The 23,153-nt window shown below is 41.9% G+C and overlaps 1 protein-coding gene and 1 pseudogene across 1 annotated transcript; one reads left to right on the top strand and one right to left on the bottom strand.

Moving 5' to 3' along the window:
• Nucleotides 1–203: 203 nt before the first annotated feature.
• Gins1 (GINS complex subunit 1) lies at nt 204–21,618 on the bottom strand. The gene is made up of 7 exons (NM_001109207.2): nt 21,433–21,618; nt 18,674–18,738; nt 15,684–15,782; nt 14,308–14,398; nt 4,735–4,851; nt 3,098–3,172; nt 204–596 (listed from the first exon to the last, which is right to left on the bottom strand). The coding sequence occupies exons 1-7, from the start codon at nt 21,505–21,507 to the stop codon at nt 528–530; spliced, it is 591 nt and encodes a 196-aa protein (NP_001102677.2). The 5' UTR covers nt 21,508–21,618; the 3' UTR covers nt 204–527.
• On the top strand, nt 5,605–12,926 carry Abt1-ps2 (activator of basal transcription 1, pseudogene 2; annotated as a pseudogene).
• Nucleotides 21,619–23,153: the final 1,535 nt, after the last annotated feature.

Raw genomic sequence — 23,153 nt, 5'->3', positions numbered from 1 at the left:
ACACTGGTACCCACTGGCCTGCAAGCAGCTTTGAACTACCACTGCAGAAAACACCAAATTCCAGTGTGTTCCCACAGCCTGGTGATAAATTATCACCTTTACTTGACAGAGTGGTCTAGAAACCCAGCCCTTTGGCATGCATAACATAGGCTACCAAAAACAATCAAAGGTGGGCTACCAGGGAGTCCCAGTATGAAAGCAGATTCAAACCGAAGACTGTTTATTTTCAATTATAAGAGTACAATATGTACTGTGGGAATGGAATAACTAGAGACACAGCCTGTAACAGGCTTAAGAGCTGGCAGATTATGCTCCGAGCCAAGAGTTCTTGGTAGTCTTCTTGGGTTTCTCAAATGCTAAGCAGTCGCTCTACAGTGAGCTGGACCCAGGCCCTCTTGGTTATGTTAATGCATGTCTGTAAGTTTAAGACCAAGGAGGGGGAGGTCCGGTGGGGACGCTTATGCGCTGGCTTAGTTTCACACCTGGCAAGGCCAGGAGTGCCCTGCTCTTGTCCTCATGGGACACAGTCAGGACAGCACGTGCTCCAGAACTCCTTGTCTGATTAACTGCTCACACTTCCACCGAGGCAAAAAGTGCTGCAAGTAAAAGGAAGTAGAGGAGAGGGGGAGAGAAAAACTCAATTATTTTTTGCATCAGTAAAAAGCAACAGCTAATTATATGCCTCACCAGCTTGTACAGCCGTGTAGTCACCAGCTGACCTAACTGATGTGCCGCTACAGCCCAGCACAACTGATCCACTAATCCAGCACTAGTGACATTCTTATTTTTATAAAAGTCACTGCACAATTCTTAAGATACATATTTTTTTTTTTTGCCAGTGGTGGTGGCATAAGCTTTTAATCCCAGCATGCATGAGGCAGAGACAGGTGGATCTCTGAGTTTAAAGCAAGACTGATCCACAGCATGAATCCCAGGACAGCCAGGGTTACACAGAATAACCCTACTGATAAAAACAAAAGGATTTACTCGTTTTTACTTTATGTGTATGAGTATTTTACCTATGTGTACCTGTGTACAGCTATGCCTGGTGCCCACAGAGGCCAGAAAAGGCACTGGGTCACCTTGGACTAGGGTCCTCCACAGAAGCAGCAAGATGGCCATTGGGCCATCTCTCAACCTCCTTATTCACCACGTTTTTAAAAATTATAAAAGGCTGAAAAAAATGGCTCAGTGGTTCAGAGCATTGACTGCTCTTCCAGAGGTCCCGAGTTCAATTCCCAGCACCCACATGGTGGCTCACAACCATCTGTAATGGGATCCGATGCCCTCTTCTCATGTGTCTGGAAAGAGCTACAGTATACTAACATACATAAAATAAATGATCCAGTCTTAGATGTGGCCAGATAATTAATTAATATGCATGCACGTGTGACAATTCTTAGGAGTTGGCTCTCTCCTGCTACCTTATGGGATCCAGGGACTGTGACCTCAGGTCACTGGGTCTGTGTACTGGCACTTCTACTTGCTATGTCATCGTGCTGGCCCAGGATCAAGTCATTTAGAAATTCCTTAGCATTAAACAGTAGAAAACAGGATTCAAATAAAGATAACATAAGTTGTTCCGGCTCATCACGTGTTCACACAGGAGCAGATCAACAGGCCCAGGCCTCAGTACACAGTGGGCAGATCAACCAGAGCCCAAGAGAACCACCCCAACCTGAGACAGCGCTTCCGCTCATCTCACTCTGATTGTAGCTGGGCTTTTGGCAGCTGCAGGTTCCCCGGGCACCTCCAGAACATGGGTTTGCTTGCTTGTTTGTTTTTGTTTTTTTTTTTAAAGCATTTTAACTACCATGTGGTTTTGATACATTATGTTTAAGGAGGCACATGGGAGTGAATGGTTGGTTTAACAACAATTTTAGGGTGCCTTAGAAATCTGTTCTAAAAACCTGGCTTTGGAAAATGACACCTGCACACTAATAAAACAGATCAGTCATCCTCTTGGCCAGAGCACAGATGGTCGGAGCATTCTGTCCCAGGATGTCAACAACATGGTACCAACTGGTCAACATCCACATGCAGGGCAGGCAGGGAAGAAAGGGTGGCCCTTGGGAGGCCCTCTCCCCTCAGTACTGCCATGTCAGAAAATGGGGGGAGGACAAAAATGAACTGTGTAATATGAAGTCTCAACTCTCCTAAATTTGACCAGTATAATCTTGTCCTAGTAAGCTGTTCTGCTTACATATTAAGTATTTAAAAGTTCTTGATCTACACCACAATTTCTTGCTCTAAAGTACAAGGTTAGAATGAAGTATAAGCTAAAAATGGTTACGTAAGAATTTTCAAAACTTGAAGGAAAAGCTTACTCCAGTACTCTCTCGTTTCTTACTCTGGTGCTGGGGATGTGAGCCTACAGCTGCATGCACGCTGGACAAGTGCTTCCGAACGAGGCACAGCTCCAGACCTTTTTATAAGAGCTCACGAAATTGCCAGGGATGGCTTACAATTTCTTCTGTAGCCCGGGTTGGTTTTGAACTTGCTATGTCGGCCAGCCTGGCTTGGAACGCACAGAGATCTGCCTGCCTCTGCCTCCCTAAATGCTGGGATGAAAGACAAGTACCAGCGTACCTGCTTGGTCCCCAGCTTTCAGTCCTCCTGTCTCAGGTGGGATTACCACGCCTCAAATTCAACACTTTAATAGTCTCCAAATAATTTGTCAACTAACTAGAATAAGGCCCATTATAATAATTACCCACGAAAATAATTAGTATTAAATATAAGCACCAGCTTAGTAAATGAATTAATGTTTTCTTGCTATATGACACATTTGCTTCAAGTCTTATTATTCAGAAAAAATCCAGAACTGGTGTGAGATACAGAGGAATGTCACAAGGAGATATTACTTTGCTACCAAATCCAGCATCTCCATACACATATTCTTTTTTTCCCCCCTAGACAGGCTTTCTCTGTGTGGCCTTAGCTGGCCTAGAACTTGCTCTATAAACCAGGCTGGCCTCAAACTCAGAGATCCACCCGCCTCTGCCTCTCAAGGGCTGGATTAAAGGTGTGTGCCAACACCCGGCTACTCACACACACATTCTTAACAAGGTTTAAAGTGAGTGACAACAGAAACTACCTGACTGTTCTTTTTAAGCAGGACTGAAGTGCCATCATCAACTTCAAATTCCCCATAGTCTTTCAAACACCGCACCTGAAAGAACAAATTAACATTCTGGTTTTTCTTTGAGACAAGGTCTTGGCTGTGTTTTCTCGGTAAGTCCCTAACTCAGCTCTCTAAACTCAAGTGATCATACTGTGTCGGCTTCCCGACTGGCTAAGAGTACAGCTGTGCCCCACCAGAACTGGTTTACATTATTATAGGTAGTAATAGAAAAGAACATGGTAGTGTATAAATATCAAATATATATATAATATTTAGATCTACTCCAGCCTCACTTTTGTAGACCCCACCCATATATCAGTAATGAGAACAGGACACAGCTAGCTAAGTTTACCAGTTCCTAATTCTGGAAAAGATTCTTTTAATTTTCTTCAATATCCAGATTCATTCCAGGGAATTCTTAGCAGTAGAAAATGAAAATACAACTTTCATTTGGTGCCCCCAATAAGCAAAAGTGAAGTTGGACTGAGTGATCTTTTAATTTGTAAATAATTCTAATCATCTCAGTTTGTCCTTCACATCAACCTTGTTCTTTAAGCAGTTAGGTTATCAAAACTGAAAGAGGATCTTGGTTGAAGGTAGAGGAGTAAGGCAGTCTTTGACATCGACATCCCCAATGGTAAAGAATTATCTGGGGCTGGAGAGATGGCTCAGTGGTTAAGAGCACCCGACTGCTCTTCCAGAGGTCCTGAGTTCAATTCCCAGCAACCACATGGTGGCTCACAACCATCTGTAATGGGATCTGATGTCCTCTTCTGGTGTGTCTGAAGACAGCTACAGTGTACTTACATATAATAAATGAATAAATCTTTAAAAACAAAAAGAATTATCTGGGCTGGCAAGATGGCACAAAGTGCAAAACACTTACTGTGTAAGCCTGGTGACCCAAGTTTCATCCCCTGATCTCACAGGATAGGAGCGAATCAACTCCCAGAACTGTCCTCAGGTATACCAAGGGACATGCAGCCGCACTTAAGTACACATTACTTGTAGATAGTTTTGTTTTTTAAGGGACAACACTAAGTGATATCAAGAAAAATAGGGAGGCATTTCATCTTCTTCTCATGGATATTCTAATATTTTCTCATTTCGTTTCACATATATAGGTGGTTTGCCTGCATGCATATCTGTATGCCACATGTATATACAGTGTTCAAGGTGGGCAGAAGAGGGCGTGGGTCACCAGTGTTACAGATGGCAGAGAGCTGCCGTGTCGGTGCTAGGATTTAACTTGAATCCTCTGCAGGAGCAGCCAGTGTTCTTAACCAGAGACATCTCTTAGTCTTTCATGAATATTTTTCTGTTTTCATGTTGATACTAGAACCTGACAGAGCTACACGTTGTGTTTTATGTCATATCTTTCACCTCTTTAGAAACTTTTTCTTCCCTGGCCATCTATTTGTGGTACCAAAGACCAAACTCCTAAAATGGGTGTACTGATGAGATTTTAGGTATCTATCCTTAAGACTGTGGAAACTATCTTCCTCTCGCTCTTTTGTCCTGTTTCAGTCCTTTCCTTCTTAAGAGAAGCTAGTAAATCTTTATCTTTGATAGAAGGTAATACAATGTATTATTAAAGTAGGTATACATACTTCAATATATAGGCTTTTGGGGGGTTTCACATCCTGTGTGATGTCCAAGCCTTCATCTCCTCCAAGTGACCTCATGTAAGTAGCAAGAGACTTTTTATAATGGTTGAACCACTCCACCTATGAACAGGAAAATAGTCATTTGCCAAGGTTTAAGAAAGATTACACAAACTAGGTACCATTTCAAAGCCACACATCCTAAGACCAGATCTTCCCATATCAGTTAGTTATGAAAATCCTCCACAGACATGCCCACTGGCCCAGCGACATCTTCCCAGGAATTTATAGGTTGTGTCAAGTTGACAAAGCTATCACAACTACCAGAGTAAAGAGAGCTCTGGTAGATGGCAGATACTTAGGCAGTGCGGTCTGAGCAACTGTCAGACGCCATCTGGGAGAGGCTGAAGGCTGGCAGGTGACTTTACTGAGATGGTTCACCATGGACTGGTACGAATGAGCTTCTGGGGGCAAGGCCGGAGAGGCTAAATCTTGGGATTGCTTCTTGCTGTTGATACACCTTTCCTGTCATTATTAAGTTCATTTAACAATCTCTGAGCTTTAGCCCACCCTATTAGACAGGCTTTCTGAAGATCAACAAAGTTGTTCTGTCTTGTAGTGATGTTTTACAAACAAGTAGATGATTTAATTCCTTTTTTATCATTATTTACTTATTATATAGATTATCTAATATTATTGTAGCTGTTGCTGTCTTCAGACACAGCAGAAGAGGGCATCAGATCTCATTACAGATGGTTGTGAGCCACCATGTGGTTGCTGGGAATTGAACTCAGGACCTCTGGAAGGGAAGTCAGTGCTCTTAACCACTGAGCCATCTCTCCAGCCGGATTTCTTAATTCCTAATGATGACTCTACAAGAATTCCTACGTTTATATTAGTAATTATCGAACTCTGTAAGAAGGGCTGCAATTAGAGCTATCTGTAACATGAAAACTGCAAGTAGAACTCTGCTCGCCTTCACATGTCATTGGCTACTGGCACTAAGATAGAAAATAGACAGATTTACAATTAAGGAATACATTTCTTTAGGCTGTAAAACTATTAACTATCGGTTGTTTAAAAAAAAAAAAAGGGAGCAATTGGGCTGGAGAGATGGCTCAGTGGATAAGAGCAATGACTGCTCTTCCAGAGGTCCTGAGTTCAATTCCCAGCAACCACATGGTGGCTCACAATCATCTGTGATCTGATGTCCTTTTCTGGTGTATCTGACAGCTTCAGTGCTCTCACATAAATAAAATAAATAAATCTTAAAAAAAAAAAAGGAGCAATTTATTGTTGGTGCAAGGACAGAAGATAAAATATTAGCTGGGTTTATCTATATAAAACTTCAATACTAATAAGACATCATGCAGATGATTTGCCTCGTGATAGAAACATGCTAACTTAAAATTATAGTTTTTAACTTTAAATGAACCTGTGGAGCTAGTGGCAGATAATGATAACTAGCTAGATAACCAGTCTTAATAGTTACTTATTTATTTATTTAATTTTATTTAATTTAATATGTGAGTACACTATCAATTTCTTCAGACACACCAGAAGAGGGCATCAGATCCCATTACAGATAGTTATGAGCCATCATGTAGTTGCTGGAACTTGAACACAGGACCTCTGGAAGAGCAGTCAGTGCTCTCTCTCTCTCTTTTTTTTTTTAACTTTTTTTTATTGGATATTTTTTACTTACATTTAAAATATCATCCCCTTTCCCAGTTTCCCATCCATAAACCTGCTTCTATGAAGGCGTTCCCCCTCCCCAACCACCCACCACTTCCCGTCTCCCTGCCCTGACATTCCCCTACACTGAGGGTCCAGCCTTGGCAGAACCAAGGGCTTCTCCTCCCATTGGTGCACAAGGCCATCCTCTGCTACATATGCAGCTGGAGCCATGGGTCTGTCCATGTGTAGTCTTTGGGTAGTGGTTTAGTCCCTGGGAGCTCTTGTTGGTTGGTATTGTTGTTCTTATGGGGTTGCAAACCCCTTTATTCCTACAATCCTTTCTCTACTTTCTCCAATGGGGACCCCGTTCTCAGTTTGCTGCTAGCATTCACTTCTGTATTTGTCAGTCAGTGCTCTTAACCGCCGAGCCATTTCTCCAGCCCTGGATAACTAGTCTTAATGGAAACACAAGTAAACATCTTGGTTGTTACTTCTTTTTTTTTTTTTTTTTTTTTTTTTTGGTTCTTTTTTTCGGAGCTGGGGACCGAACCCAGGGCCTTGCGCTTCCTAGGTAAGCGCTCTACCACTGAGCTAAATCCCCAGCCCCAGTTGTTACTTCTTATTTATGGTTTGAATTTATGTTTGAACTTGTGAACTTTTAAGGAGAGATGCTTGGAATACCATGTGATCTATTCTCCTAAAAAAGTACAAAAAACTAGGAAATGACATTAAGGAGGCAGAAGGAGAACAGAAGAGAAGCAGAGTAGAAGCAAAACAGAGGAAGAGACAGTAGAACATAGCAGAATACACCAGGGCCGAGGAGATGCAGGTTAGGACAGAGAGCAGAAACAGAGAGCAGAAGGAGCTGCTGAGAGCAGAAAGCAGCAGGCAGGCTTTTCTTACTGACAAGGGCAGAGCTTTTCTTACACACTTGGATTTAATTCATTTAGCAATAAAGGTAGAAAATTTTTTTCTTTCTCTACGCAATAAATGCTGGAACTTATTTTTCATCCGGAATGAGTGAGTTCTTTTTGCACTGGAGCATGCTCAGTGAAACCTGCTCCTGCAGGCTTTTGCTCTTTTCTCCTGGGGTGTGTGTGTGTGTGTGTCTAAGTATGTAAGTCGATGAGGCAAATGGCTAGGCCAGGGAAGACAAAGGCCCACAGCTCAGCTGACCCTGTCCACATGAATGGAACTGGCAAGTTCCAATTTCTGAGGACCTCAGAAATGGCCAGAGGTACTCTAGTGCCTTATCTGTGTTTTCTCTCAAACCCTGGAGAATCCCCTCACCTTTTATTCTTTTTGGTACTCTTATTTAGTGTTACTTATACATTTTACCTCTTTGGTGGGATTAGTGGGTTGTTTTTTGGTGGTTTTGGTTTTGGTTTTGGGGACAGGGTTTCTGTGTAGCCCTGGCTGTCCTGGAACTACTCATTCTGTAGCTCAGGCTGGCATTGAATACACAGAGATCCACCTGCCTCTGCCAATGTTGGGATTAAAGGCCTGTGCCATCACCCAGTCTGTTTGTTTTTTGAGACAGAGTTTCTCCCTGAACCTGCTATGTAGACCAAGCTAGCCTTGAGCCCACAAAGATCTGCCTGCCTCTGCACCTGAGTGCTGGAATTAAATGTGAGTACTACCATGCCTTGATATTTTTACTTTATTTGTTGAAAGAAAATAGCTGGGCTGGTGATGGCATACACCGTTAATCCCAACACTTAGAAGGCAAAGGCAGGCAGATCACTGTGAATTCAAGGCCAGCCTGGTCTACAGAGTGACCTCCAGGACAGGTAAGGGCTCCAAATAGAATTCCTGTCTTGAAAAACTAAAACAAAAATATAAATAAATAAACTCTTACAGGTTTCTGGAATCTACAGAGTTCCAAGACAGCCAGGTCTACACAAACCCAGCCGCAAAAGACCTTAAACTAAAACCCCAAACAAACAAAAAAAATGAATTTTTTTCTTTTTAAATTAAAATATAAGGGGTTGGGGACTTAGCTCAGCGGTAGAGCGCTTGCCTAGCAAGCGAAAGGCCCTGGGTTCGATCCCCAGCTCAAAAAAAAAAAAAAAAATTAAAATATAATCACATCATTTCCCTCCTTTCATTTCCTCCTTCTGATCCCTCCTATGTAACATCTTTGCTCCCTCAAAACCATGGTATTTTACTTTAATTATATATATGATTATATATATGTTTTGTGTGTATATAAACATACATACTGTTATAGACACATGTTCTATACACAAGTATATAATGAGATCTGCTCGGTCTGTTTAGTGTTACTTGAACGTATGTGACTTCGCAGCTAACCATGTGGATTGGCTAATCACGCAGGCAGCTCGTCCCTGGGAGTCAGCTCCTTCCTGGTGCTCTGTCTGGATAGAGCCCATGACTCGGCCACACTTTCTATTTTTGGCTCTGTCTTTGTTAGCAGTCTACTTGTGGGGTACTTTTCTCAGGTCTTGTTTAGGGAACCACACTGCTGAAGGATTACGAGTGACGCTTCCTTGTCATCACAGCAGAGCCCTCTGGCTCTCACAATCATCTATGCCCTCTTGCACAATCTTCCCTCAGTTTTAAAGGTTTGGTTTTGCTTTTGTGATTCACCTAATTTGGTTTATAGATCGTTTTCACTGTTAGGCAGGTTTTTTCTTCTTTTTTGCCCCATGTTTTCCTCTTTGACTAGCTCCCTCTATATATTTAGAATATTTTGACCTTACTGTACTGGTGTTAAATACTCATTATACAGGGGTTTTATTCTCCTAACACTTGCCAGGTTTTGAGCTTTTTCATGACTAAGATATTTTTCTTTTGTTTTCTAATTCCTTTCTCTTGTCCCTGAATAACTCACTCGGCTTCTTTCCCCTTTCTTGTTTTTCTATTTCTCCCTTTTCCCTGTCATCTTCATTTATGTCATTCATTTTCTATTTGCACACTCACTCTAAAAATTACCTTTGTCCCATATGCTGTCGTAACCTCGCCGGTTTCACTTCTGCATGCACTGTTTTAAGTGCATTTCTGTATCTTGAATGGCCTCATAGTTGTTGCTATTACAGAAACTCGCTTTCTCTTTACAGAGAGTACTGGAGATTAAGCCTTAAAGAAGATCTCCAAATAAAACAGGAAGAGAGATCCAGACAAGGAGAAATGTGTATCATCAGACAGACACCAGAAATAGAAAGTGTGGCAAACTAGTTCCTCCAAAATGCTCGATAGTGATTTCAGAAGTTTTCTAGTAAAGGCTGAGCAATGTCTTCTAAGATGATACAAACGAATGGTTTCATTCAATCCAACACTTAAAGAGGAAAAGTCAGCAATACAGAGGGTAAGATAGTAAAATGGATGAATTGGGATGAAAGTAGTTTTCTTCTGAAGCAACTGTCAGCAAAGACTCTGATGTTGTGGTAATGTTAATAAAAAAATCTCAATGAATTAAAAATAAAAAGATCCCATGGAGCAGAGGATGAAATACCATAGCCAGGCATCACCACGGAGATGATGGAGAACTCCAGCACGCACTCAAGAGTCCAAGCCCAGGGGGTTGGGGATTTAGCTCAGTGGTAGAGCGCTTGCCTAGGAAGCGCAAGGCCCTGGGTTCGGTCCCCAGCTCCGAAAAAAAGAACTAGAGTCCAAGCCCAGTTAAGATAAAGAGTGAGAGATTCTACTCAATGAAATTATAGCAAAAATTTCTCAACTCTAGAGCAAGATATCCAGGCACAAGAGGCATTAGAACCCTAAAGACACATGACCAGAGAAGAACCTCTCTGTAACATATTATTGTCAAAATGTCAAAAAAAAAATACAAAGAAAAATGAATTACAAGATGATATAAACTTGGAAATATATGTTGAGGTGCCAAGAATTGATGACTGTCCATAAAAGTCACATAGGCCCTGATATGGTAGTAGTAGGTGGCTTCAACACCTATTTTGATAACAAAGAAACCTCTGAGTTCAGTTATACTGCAGGGGCTGCATGGTTCAGTGGTGAGGGACACTGGTTGCTCCTGCAGAGGGCTGAGGTTCATTCAGTTCCCAGCATCATCACAGTGGCTCATAATCATTTGTAATTCCAGTTCCAGGGAAGCTGACCCCATCTACTGACCCCTAAGGGCACCAGGCATGCACATGGTGTCCATACATACATGCTGGCAAACCATTCGTATATATAAAGTAAATCTAAAAAATCAAGCTATACCACAGATCAAATGAGCTTATCTGAATTACAGAGACCATCTATCTAATAGGTAAAGAATATACATTCTTCTCGGCAGCCCATAAGCTTCTGGAAAAGAGCTCACATTCTAGGCCATAAATCAAGTCTTAAAAAACATGAGAGAGGGGTGAAAGCAGGAAAGCTGGTGGAGGAGCAAAGGCGGCGATGGAGGAAGAGGAAGAGGTGAATGCAGAGGCGGCAGAGGAACTGGACGAGGCCGAGGAAGCGTCCTGCAATGGCAGCAAGAAGAAGGTAGTTCCGGGTATTGTGTACTTGGGCCACGTCCCGCGCCGCGATTCCGGTCCCTGCACGTTCACAACCTGCTCAGCGCCTACTGTGAGGTGGGACGTGTTTTCTTCCAGGCTGAGGATCGCTTTGTGAGACTCAAAAAGAAGGCAGCCACGGCTGCAGGAGGAAAGAAGGGAGCTAAAAACAGCAAGGACTATACCGAAGGCTGGGTGGAGTTCCGAGACGGCATACACAAGCGAGTGGCAGCTCGTCTACATAACACGCCCATGGGTGCCCGCAAGCGCAGTCCCTTCCGTTATGACCCGTGGAACCTCAAGTATTTGCATCGTTTTACTTGGTCCCACCTCAGTGAACACCTTGCCTTTGAGTGCCAGGTACGAAGGCAACGTCTGAGAGCAGAGGTTGCCCAAGCAAAATGAGAGACTGATTTCTATCTTCGAAACGTAGAACAGGCACAAACAGGCACAACGCTTCCTTGCAGCTGATGGGGATGCTACTCAACCAAATAGCTCCTGGACATTTATTTACTCAACATCCCACATAGCAGGAGCTGAGGGCCCAGAAAGCAGCACGGCCCGGAGGGCCTGAACGAGCTCAGCTGGCCACGGTCCAGGACCAGGCCCGATCCAACAGAGGGCTACTTGCCAGGATCTTTGGGGCCTCTCTACCTGCAGAGAGCAGGAAAGAACCGTATCCTGTAAGGGACTACTAATGGAAGAAGAAATAACTGCCAGCCCTGCCTCCTCCTCATCTGCCTCCTGCAGAGTGTAACCATCTAGGCAGATGTTTGCTCTGTTCCACAGACCAAGAGTCTAGTAAAAGGCCTTTTTCGTTGGTGTCTTTTACCCACTTTGACCAAATCTTTTAAGTGCCAGTCTGAGAACTTTACTCATACTATCCAGGATGAAGACCACTGTAGGTGCCTGCTGTGTTTGGCATCTGATTGCCTGCCTCTTTCTCAGTGGGCACCTAACAGTTTCTGGCTGGAAAGAGTAAATCTGTCTTCCACTAGGGTAGTGGTCTGTGGTCTTTGTTCACTGTAGTGGGGAATTGGATTTGTGGTTCAATTTGTGGTTTATGTTTGAAAATATAAAATAATTTATAAAAAAAAAAAAATACGAGAGAGGGCTGGACAGCTGGTCCAGTGTTTAAGAGCACTGACTATTCTTCCAGAGACTTGAGCTCAATTCCCAACAATCACATGATGTCTCACAACCATCTGTAATGGAATCCAATGCCCTCTTCTGGTGTGTCTGAAGACAGCTACAGTGTACTCATATATATAATAAATCTTAAAAAAAAAACAAAAAACCAAGAATCTAAATAGCTTTTTGTGTCTTATCTAATTAATGCAATAAAACTAAAAGTCAACAAGAATACTGAAACCACACAAGTACTTGGAGACTTAATGTCATTTTGAAGAAATTGGGGAAGAAACTGAAAATTTCCTAGAATCAAATGATACAAGAATGCAATTTACCAAGACCCTTGGTACACAGCTAAAGCAGTTCTAAGAGGAAAAATGATAGCTATAAGCACCTATATTGAGAAATTAGATATCAAGTAAATTACCTGGCAGTGCACCTTAAGGTCCTAGGAGAATAAGAGCTGTCTAAACCCAAGTAAGAGGTGAAAATGAGATCAGAGCAGAAATTAATGCAGTTGAAACGAAAAAATAATATATAGACTCAATTTAAAACATGAGTCAATTCCTAGGCACATATAACCTTCCCTTCTCCCAGAAACTCAAGAAGAAACAAGCCTGTTATAACCAAAGACTGAACCAACAATAAAAAGCCTCCCAACCAACCAAAGAAAAGCCCCAGGACTAGATAGGCTCGCTGTCAATTCTACCAAACTTTCCAAGAGCTAACACTGATACTATTAAACCCTTCTGTAACAGAAGAAAAGAAACAAAGAAACAATGACAAACTGTACAAAGCCAGCATTACCATGACACCAAAACCCCTTAAACACACACACACACACACACACACACACACACACACACACACACACACACACACACACACACACACACACACAAAGAACACTATAGTCAAACTTCCCTGATGGGCATAGACACAAAAACTTCTTGTCACATTAAGACCAGACCATGACCATGTTGACTTCACTCCAAGGCAAAAGGTTGGTTCAACACCCACAAATCAATAGGTGTGGTACAGTATGCAAATAGAGTTAAGGACAGAAATCACATCACTTATGCAGAGATGTATCAGGAGTGCCTTGCTAACGAGATGACTCATAGTGGACCCTGGTTGGTTTGTGCTAACCTAATGACACAGAGTGGAGGCTGGACTGGGCTCTGGACTTCACTAACAGCGTGACCTCCAGGGAGGGGAGGGGAGAAGACTGAGCTCAGTGACAGGGCTGGTAATTCAATGGTCATGTCTCTAGAGTATAAAACCTCAACCACTTAGACACCACTGCTGTATAAGACGACCTGGATAGGGGCTGGGGATTTAGCTCAGTGGTAGAGCGCTTGCCTAGGAAGCGCAAGGCCCTGGGTTCGGTCCCCAGCTCCGAAAAAAAGAACCAAAAAAAAAAAAAAAAAAGGACCTGGATGACAATGTTATGTGCTGCACCATGGAATGTGTCAAGAGGATACCAAGCTCTGATCTACAAGGATACAATAGCAGAAGCTTAGTGTCTTCAACCCTTTCAGCCCTTGCCTTGTGAGCCTTGTCTGGATGGTTCCAATCTACATTCACTTTTTGTATCCATTTGGCTTCAAGACTTTAAAGTGTGAAGTACAATGATACTCTTGAGTTTTGTGACTCATTCTGGTGAAGTACTGAACCTATAGGAATCATGGGACATCTAGACTTGTAACTGTTGTCTAAAGTAAGGGAAAATCTTATGGAAGACTTAGGTGAAGTGTGGTCTAACGTCAGCCAATTAGTGTCCGAAGTCCTTCAAACCTCTATTTTTAAAGAAGAGGATTTAGGTATAGAGAGAGGTCAAGTTACTTACTTGACATAGACAGTTCTTAAACAGTCAGGATTTAAGTTTATCTGACTTCAGTCCAATATCTGGAGTAATCCTATGCCTTAATTACTGGATCAATCAAGACTTATTACCAATATGAATTTGTAATGTTGATTATAATGTATGTGTATGTGTGTGTGTATATATATATATATATATATATATATGCACATATTATATAGAAAACACCCAAGTAATAATACCAGCTTTTAATCCCAAAGATGGATCACTCATAAATAACATATTGGGACTCTATCTTGTTAAATACTAAAGTTTTCTCATGGTACTTAGAATCACTCCCTATATAAGTATATAAGAAATTAGTCCAAGTTAGAAATTGATGAGTGGACACTGAAAACAAAGGAACACTGATAACTACTATTCGAGAGCATAACAGTTCAATACAATTGAATAGTGTTAACCTACTTCTTCAGCAGACATGTGGAATCGTAAAGGATTTGGCAAGACACTCCCATATTCCCACCTGAGTGCTCTAATCCGAAGCAACCGGTCATACCTAGGACATGAGATTAGATGGCATAAGAATAAAAGGGTCAAAAGATGTTATGATGAAAAGACTCAAGACTCACAAAAACCTCTTCTCTCTCTCGTCCCTCTCCCTTGTCTCTTCATTTCGTTAAACCTCTCCACATGGAACCATAAAAAAAAAACCCTAAATGGAGCATGTGGACTTTGGCTACTGATAGAAAGACAGCCACAGAAATCATCTTTGGGACAACAGAAAAAAATGAGCATAAGAACTGTCTAGCTTGCTGGGTGTGGTGGTCCATGCATTTAATCCCAAAATTTTAGAAGCAGAGACAGAAGGATCTCTATGAGTTCAAGGTCAGCCAGGACTATAGGAGACCCTGTTTCGACCTGACAGATACCACAAGGCATTGTTTGTTTCTCCAAATGTGACAATATGTGCAGTGGTTACAAAGGCCATGAGGAACCTGCTGCTCAGAGAAGAAAACGATTATGAATTCAGTAATGAGCTGTCATGATACTCCAAACCAGTACAGCATAAAAACAGAACACAGGGGCTGGAGAGATGGCTCAGAGGTGAAGAGCACTGCCTGATCTTCCAGAGGTCCTGAGTTCAATTCCCAGCAACCACATGGTGGCTCCCAACCATCTGTAATGGGATCTGGGGCCCTCTTCTGGTGTGCAGGCATATATGAAGGCAGAACACTATAATTAATTAATAAATAAATAAATCTTGAGAGAAAAAAAGCACACAATGAAGTAAATGTGACGAAACACTAAGATCTAAAAACTACGTTCCACAGGGAAAGCTATATTATTCTTACTGTTTTCATGATTATACTACTGTTTCATAATTTAAAAAAAATTATTTTTTAAAGCCAAGGGTGACTATACATGATGTTAACCCTAGCACTCAAGAGGCAAAAGTAGATCTTTGTGAGTTCAAGGTCATCCTTGGTTACCCCAGTCTCAAAAACAAGCAAACATACAAACCAAACAAAAAACATAAAACGGGGGCTGGAGAGATGGCTTAGCGGTTAAGAGCACTGACTGCTCTTCCAGAGGTCCTGAGTTCAAATCCCAGCAACCACATGGTGGCTCACAACCATCTGTAATGGGATCTGATGCCCTCTTCTGGTGTCTAAAGACAGCCACAGTGTACTTATATATGATAAATAAATAAATCTTTAAAAAAAAAACATAAAACGGAACAATAAAAGCTATTTTCTTCCTTCCTTCCCACTGAGAAACCAAATTACATCAGAAACCCTCCTAGGTTCCCTGACACCCCAAGCAAAACCCAAGACACTCACAGGTATGCTATCGTGCAGCGCCTGTTTCTTAACAAAGAACAATGCCGAAATTTGATGGTTGGTATCAAATCACCTCGTCCAGCTGACTTTGCTTCATTCCTGATAAGGACATGTAAGGAACAAGGAACAGATATAGGTAAAAGTTTCAAAAGCAGGAATGGCTGATTGATATGCTTGCTTTGTCTATTCACAACTGGTTAACCAGAGCAGGGTAGCTTCCTCCCAGTCAGTGCTTTCATTAGTATATTAAAAGATAAAAAGCCAGAACTGGGTGTGGTGGGGCACTCCTTTAATCCCAGCATTTAGGGGCAGAGTCAGAAAATCTGCATTCAGGGTCATCCCAGCCTACATAAAGTAGTGAAACCTTGTATGTGTCTCTGAATATCTAGATTGTTTTGTTTTCGTGGTGCTTGAGATTAAACCCAGGGCCCCAAACATGATAGGCAAGTGCCCTAGCACAGAACTACTCCCCACATGGAGCCATTCTACACACTTCTGCCACTCGTAGGAGGTCAGGCTAATTTCCCACATTCCTTACAACTGCTTGCAATGTAAGGATATAATTCCTGGGTTATAAGGAACCAGTACAATACCTATGGACTAGCAGGGCATGGTGGCACCATGTCTGCAATCCCAGCACCTGGGAAACAAGGCAGGGCAGAAAGCTTTAGCTAAGACTGAACTACAAAATGTGATCTTTCCTCAAAGGATTAGCTAAATTCAATAGCAGAATAATTTAGAAAACACACGTCAAACTCTGTACATTTACACATGATTGGTGGAGGGATTCATTTCTGTTCACAAAGCTGTTCTTAATTTTTTTATTGCATTTTTTTTGCTTAAATTCTTTCATTGCATTTATTTTTCTGCTCATGCAATTCATGTAGAGAACAGATAAGATGGCAACTTTCACTCTCCTTTCACCATGGGTCCTGGGAATTAAACTAAAATCATCAAGCTTAATAGCAAGAACCTCTATCCATTGAGTCATTCCACCAGCCCTATTTTATTTTATTCTTAAAAATCCTTTTATTCGAACTGGGTCATGGTGGTGCATACCATTAATCCCAGCACTTGGGAGTCAGATGTAGCCTGGTCTACAGAGAGTTCCAGGACAGCCAGGGCCACACAGAAAAACCCTGTCTCAAAACAAACAAACAAACTTTCTCTTTAATCTTATATGTTTGGGTATTTGTACCACATCCATAGAGGTCAGAAGAGGGTGTCAGATCCCCAGTAAGAGAGTTAGGAGACCACTGTGAACTGCCGTGTAGTACTCCAGTCCCCCTCACAGATAATTTTAACCAGAAACAATGGTCATCTCCCCAAAGAGAATTTAACAAAGTCAGTGACAAATTTCAGGATCACAGAGTGCAGCTAGAGAGTACAGAAAATTCAGTCCCTTACTGGACCAAGACACAGTAAGCTAACTCCAAAATATATTTTTATTCTGTTTATTACAGTCCAGGTCACTTTTTAAATGACCTGACTTACCACTGTGCCCCCTCCTCTCTGCTTGTTAAATACATTCGGCAGCCAGAATGGCCTCAAAACAAAGACTGCCTACCCTGTACACAAACGTCTCATCTGATATCGCCCTCTCTCCTGCTAAGTTCCAGCCCCCTTGGTCTTTAAATGCAGTTTGCAGAGTACTTAATTGTCTATTCATGATCCTTGGATTTGTTGGGGCCATGGTCTGGATGGTCTCTGCCCACCCTGACTGCTGTTGTGAGTAAAATCTAATTCTCAAAGCCTCAGCTAAAATGTCTTTTCCTTAAAGAAATCTCTCAAGTCCTCAATTTAAGTTACGCCCTAGGAGACATCCTAGCACTATTCTCTTCCATGGCCTGCCCTTAGAGCATCTCCCATCCTGACATGTGTGTACTTAGTATCTGTCTCCTAACAGTAAAGTCAGGAACAGAAATCTAGACAGTGTTATCTACCATGGAAATACCAGAAACATTTGTCAATGCAACTTTATTTGGTGCATGTCCATCAAATGGATTAATAAACAACTCTGTAGAATTGAGTTCAAGACTTGACATCTGACCCACATTTACCACAGCCCTGATGTTCAGTTCCTTGTTCTACTAGGCAAGATTTTTCTGTTATTGGCGTCTATTGTGTTCCTCATTCTACTTGTAAAGATTTTTCTGATATCGGTATGTATTGTGTTCCTTTCATTTTGGGTGCCCCATATTATTAATCTCTACACCCAAGTAATTTATAAACCTCTCTAGTTAAGACTCTGACTGTCATTGGGTATTAGTCCCAGCACTTAGGAGGCAGAGGCAAGTAGATCTCTGATTTTGAGGACCCTACATTACAGAGTGAATTCTAAGACAGTCGAGACTATAACAAGGAACCCTGTTCTTAGAGTGGGGGGCAGGGACACCAAGGCTGTACTACCTCAGCTTTGACCTCGCTTGCAGCACCTGTTTTTATCTGATCACGCAATGGCAGCTTTTGAAGTCTATTGACAAGGTCCAGATTCTCCATTGTATGAGTTGCCATGCCCAGTTTAAATATTCCACCTATAGCCCTTTATTGACCTGCTAAATGTGACACCGGTTCTCAGTGAACTCTACTCATGCCGTCAGAAGTCACTACTGTTCCTGACCAGCTGGCCCTCTCTTTGAAACATACTAAGGCATAATGAAAACAAAGAGTGGGAACTAAGTATTTAACTGCATTGTGGTCTTTATCTGCGCCTGTCTCACCTTTTTAAATCTACTCCAGTTCTTTCAACTTAGAATTACACATCACGATGCATCATGAAGACGCAGTAAGCGTCTAACACACATGAAGCACTGTCCAACCACAGTAGCAGAAAACTTTAAGTTCTAGTCCTGTGCTCACTTGTACAAGCAGGATAAGACAGATTCAGAGAATTAAAACGACACAAAACAGTACATCCCCAAAGAGATATAAGGTTCTGATTTTAACATGTCATTTCTTATTTTTAAAACATCGATATTATCACAACTTACACATCTGACTGGTTTTGTTCATACAAAGCTTTCATCTCCTCCAGAACTTGTCTGAGTCCGTCCTCCTGAAATGTATAAACTGATATTAATATAGGTCCATTGATTCCCCTATTAATTTCAATCTGTATTATCTTTCATTTAAATACCTTACCAAAAAAACAACAGGCTTCACAATATTTTCATAGCTACAGATGCTGGCAAGGAACATAAAGTACAGCCCTGTGGAAATCCGCTCCATAGCTGTTCAAACTGTTCAAAGGAATGGGCCAAGTAGTTCCTGAACTCAAGATGCCAAGCAGGGAGACCCCAGGAGTTCAAGGTCTTCAGGCACTACATAGACATACCTATCTTTTTTTTTTTTTCAGATTTATTTATTTAATGTATATAAGTACACTGTAGCTGTCTTCAGACACACCAGAAGAGGGCATCAGATCCCATTACAGATGGTTGTGAGCCACCATGTGGTTGCTGGGAATTGAACTCAGGACCTCTGGAAGAGCAGTCAGTGCTCTTAACCGCTGAGCCATCTCTCCAGCCCAGATATACACCACACTTTCCAACCTTGCAAGATACCTTGAGCTCTATCTATACCTGGCACCAGAAAAAAACTAAACAGAACTACCATATGACCCAGAAACTCAACTAGGTTTATGTTCTCTCTCTCTCTCTCTCTCTCTCTCTCTCTCTCTCTCTCTCTCTCTTTCTCTCCTTCTCTTTGTTATTCCCTACAGTACTACTGAGCTAAATCTCTAACTCACACAAAACCTTACAAGCAGTTTTGTTGTGTTTGATTTTATTTTTATTCTTAGAGTTTCATAATTGGTTCTCTTGAGACAGGGTCTTACTAGAATTATGTGACCCAGGCTAACCTCAAACTCACATTAAATCTCCTGGCTCAACACTCTAAGTCCTGGAATTACAAGCATACACGGACTGGACTTTACACAAATGTTCTTGGCAGAATGATTCAAAATAGTCAAAAAGCAAAACTAATTCAAAGGACCAACAACTGATGGAGAGGATGAGCTCAATGTGATATACCACCCAGTGGAATGTAATCTAGCTATGAGAAGGAATGAATACCGACACATACTACAATATAGGTAGACCCTGAAAACTCCATGTTAAACCAGAGACACCAGACACAAAAGGAGGATAGTCTGAGTCTCCTTATCAAGAATACTAGGCCAAGCAAATTCAAACAGAGAAAAGCAATGTAGCCAGACACAGCAGTGTAGGCCTAGAATCAATGCCAGCAAATGGAAGGACTATCTCAAGTTGAGGCCAGCCTTAAGAACATAGTGAAACTGTCTTCAAAGAAATGAGGGCAGGTGAGATGGCTCAGTAGTAAGGGTACTTGCCTTCTAGCCTGATGGTCTCCTTCCTGTAACTCACACAGCAAAAGGACAACTCTCAAGTTGTCCCTGACCTCCACACTTGTGCTACGGTATACATGTCCCTACCCACATAAGTAAGCAAATACAAAAGAAAAGTGATTATCAGGAGCTGTGAGAGAAGGGCAACTGGGCATTGCTGCTTAAAGGTCACAAAGTTTCTGCTGGAGTAATGAAATGGTTTTGCAAACAGTGAGGAAGATTTAACAGCAACGTGGTTGTAATGAGTGGCCCTGGAGCCTACACTAAGTTAAAATGGGCAACTTTATATTTGTATGTGTATTTTTAAAAGATAAAATGAATAGCCATTTGAAAAGTGCAATAGGGGCTGGAGAGATGGCTCAGTGGTTAAGGGCACTATTCAGTCCCAGGTTCGATTCCCAGCACCCACAGAGTGATTCATAACTGTCTATAACTCCAGTTCCAGGAGAATCCACTGACCTCTTCTGACCTCTCTGTACCAGGAATGCACGCTGCCACATATATACATGCATGCAAAACATTCATACATGCAAAATTTAAAAATCTTTAAAATAAGACAACTGAACTACTGAATATTAAGAATAGTCTCAAATACATTATACTGAGCAAAAGACACCAGATACCAAGACTGCATTCTACATGATTCCACATGGCCCTTCACACAGCATCAGGCCCTTTAGAGATGTGTCAGCTCTTAGCAGTCTGAGCCCGGATACATGTAAAAAAGGGCAATACTCTACAAGCCAGGATATCAAATCTGTGGTTTCCCAAGGATGAAGCTGGGACACAGCTCCATAGCAATCCCCAGAACTTCTGGGGTTATGTCAAGATGCTTGCTATTGGCTATAAAGATGTATGTGGAGCTGGAGAGATGGCTCTGGCTTAAAAGTACTTTCTGCTCTTGCAGAGGATGTGGGTTCCCAGTCTCCACAACCACCTATAACCCCAGTTCCAGAGGATCTCACACCCTCTTCTGGCTTCCATGAAGCACCTTCATGCAAATGAGGCGCATACACTTGACTTTTGTTTTGTTTTGTTTTGTTTTGTTTAAATAGAGTTCCAGGTCAGCTTGAACAACATGAAGACTTGTCTCAAAAACAAACAAACAAATAAAAAAAAAAACAAACAAGAAGCACTCAAATGGGGAAAGTCACCAAATCAATAGGTAACATAAGTATGAGTCTTCTTTTTCTTGCTACAATTTGGCCCCGTTTCAAACTTTTTGTTTCCGATCTCGGAATCCAGCAGGGAGGTCAAGTTAAGCCAGCAACTAACACTTGAAAAAAAGTCTCCAGTAAGCAACAGCAGGCATAGGCCCCGCCCCCAAGACATGAGGCCCCGCCCTAGCCCTCGACACGCCCCTGCCCGGCCGCCGCTCCTCACATTGAATGCCGGCAGCTGTCCTTCCGGCGCGCGGTGTAACTCGCGGACAAGCTCCATAGCTTTTTCACAGAACATGACGGATGCGCCTGGGTCCTGTGGTCCCGTCAACTGCCAAGTCACCCTCAAACGTTCGCTGGGCTCCTAGGTCGCGGCACTGCTATTGTTCAGAGTCACACAACACCAGCAACCAGCTCCTCTCTTTGGCGCCAAATAGGCTTAACCAATAGAAGTGCACTGGTGCTGGGAGGAGATGGTGGGTGGGAAAGAACAGAGCTATGGTGGCCGAGAAGGGACATTTAATTTCACTGCGCACCCTCACTGAGCTTCAGGGAAGTTGGGGTTAAAGAGAATGGTTTCTTCCTTGGCAAAGCCAGGAAATTAGTTGCGGCTAAGATTGTAGGCTGAAACGAAGGGCTTTTTCGATTGGGCAGCAAAGTAAAGTACACATTCTTCTCATCCTTTTAATTTTTCCATTTTAATTAATTATCTTTAGGTTTCAACCTTTAGGTTGAGGAAAAGTGGAAAAACTACTGGTTATGACGCAGTGTTTGAGTTTTGCAGTGCTGATTGTTTGACATTAAAGAGAAACCATCTTTTATTGGGTACTTTCAGTATGGTAGAGACTATGACGTGTACTTCAGTTAATTCTCACAACTTTCCTTAAAAGATTATTAGTATCAGAACTGATAAACCAGAACAGTTAACTTACTAAAGGTCACACAGCTCATAAAAATATTAGAACCTTATTTCTATGCTTCGTACTTTCAGCTCTGGAACGTTTTGATTTTAAAACAGTTACTTAAAAATATTTGCAAACTGGAAAACGTCGCAGATAACAGCAGTTTAAAGATGGTCAAATGTCTGAAGCCCCAGAACTTTTGTGGCAAGGGAAGACAGATTACTTCAATTCAGTTCAGGAATTCTAAAGGAGCCCATCTTAAAAACAAACAAAAAACAATAAAATTACTCTTGATTTGCCTTCTATTTCTATGATAAAACACCATGAACAAAGGTAAACTGGGAAGTAAGGGGTTAATTTCAGCCTACAGTTATAGTCCGCCATAAAGGGTATTCAGGGCAAGAACTCAGAGGCCCTGGAAGAAGGCTGCTTTACTGGCTTCCCCTGCTTTGGGGTGACACTCCCCCTCAGTGGTCTGGGCTGTCCCCAGTCAATTACTGATTAAGAATACTCTCCACAGATTGATCAAGCCATTCTGATGGAGGCAATTCTTCAAGTTTCCCTCTTCCCAGAAATAACTACATTTGTGTCAAGTAGACAAAAATTTCCTAACCTTACACAATGCAAGATAAAAACCGTACCATAAAACCTACTCATTTCACTAACCCTTCACATTCCCCTTTGAGACAGGGTCTTACTATGTAGACCAGGCTGACCTCAGACTCAGAGATCCACCTGTCTCTGCCTCCTGGCTGCTGGAATGAAAGGTGTGTGCCATTTTGCCTTACCATTTAGCTGATTTTTGAAAAAGCAGTATTAATTTCTACAAAACGATAATAGATTTGTCTTGTTCTTTTACAAACGTAGATAACAAGACCGTTAGAGGAATTGGACAATGTTAAGAGAGGGGTTTCAGAGAGATTCTGAGACAAACTGTTCTTCAAGTGAGAGCTTTGTTACTTATTCATGCTGTATACAGTATGGTAGGTGGGGTTCTGAGGAGAGATACCTCAGTTCAAACTAAGCAGAGATCCTTGGGGGG

The sequence above is a fragment of the Rattus norvegicus genome, chromosome 3, assembly GCF_036323735.1.
Source record: "Rattus norvegicus strain BN/NHsdMcwi chromosome 3, GRCr8, whole genome shotgun sequence".
In the NCBI taxonomy this organism is placed as follows: Eukaryota; Metazoa; Chordata; class Mammalia; order Rodentia; family Muridae; genus Rattus; species Rattus norvegicus.
The sequence above is the reverse complement of the archived record's forward strand: the minus strand, read 5'-3'. Positions and strand labels throughout refer to the sequence as shown.

What these genes read in the sequence shown, in the direction of transcription:
- Gins1 (NM_001109207.2), bottom strand. Translation starts at nt 21,507, where the DNA reads ATGTTCTGTGAAAAAGCTATGGAGCTTGTCCGCGAGTTACACCGCGCG. An exon ending in GAACAAAACCAGTCAGATGT is followed by an intron (nt 15,783 to 18,673) that starts GTAAGTTGTGAT and finishes TGTCCTTATCAG; the next exon opens with GAATGAAGCAAAGTCAGCTG. An exon ending in TCCACATGTCTGCTGAAGAA is followed by an intron (nt 4,852 to 14,307) that starts GTAGGTTAACAC and finishes TCCTGTTCATAG; the next exon opens with GTGGAGTGGTTCAACCATTA.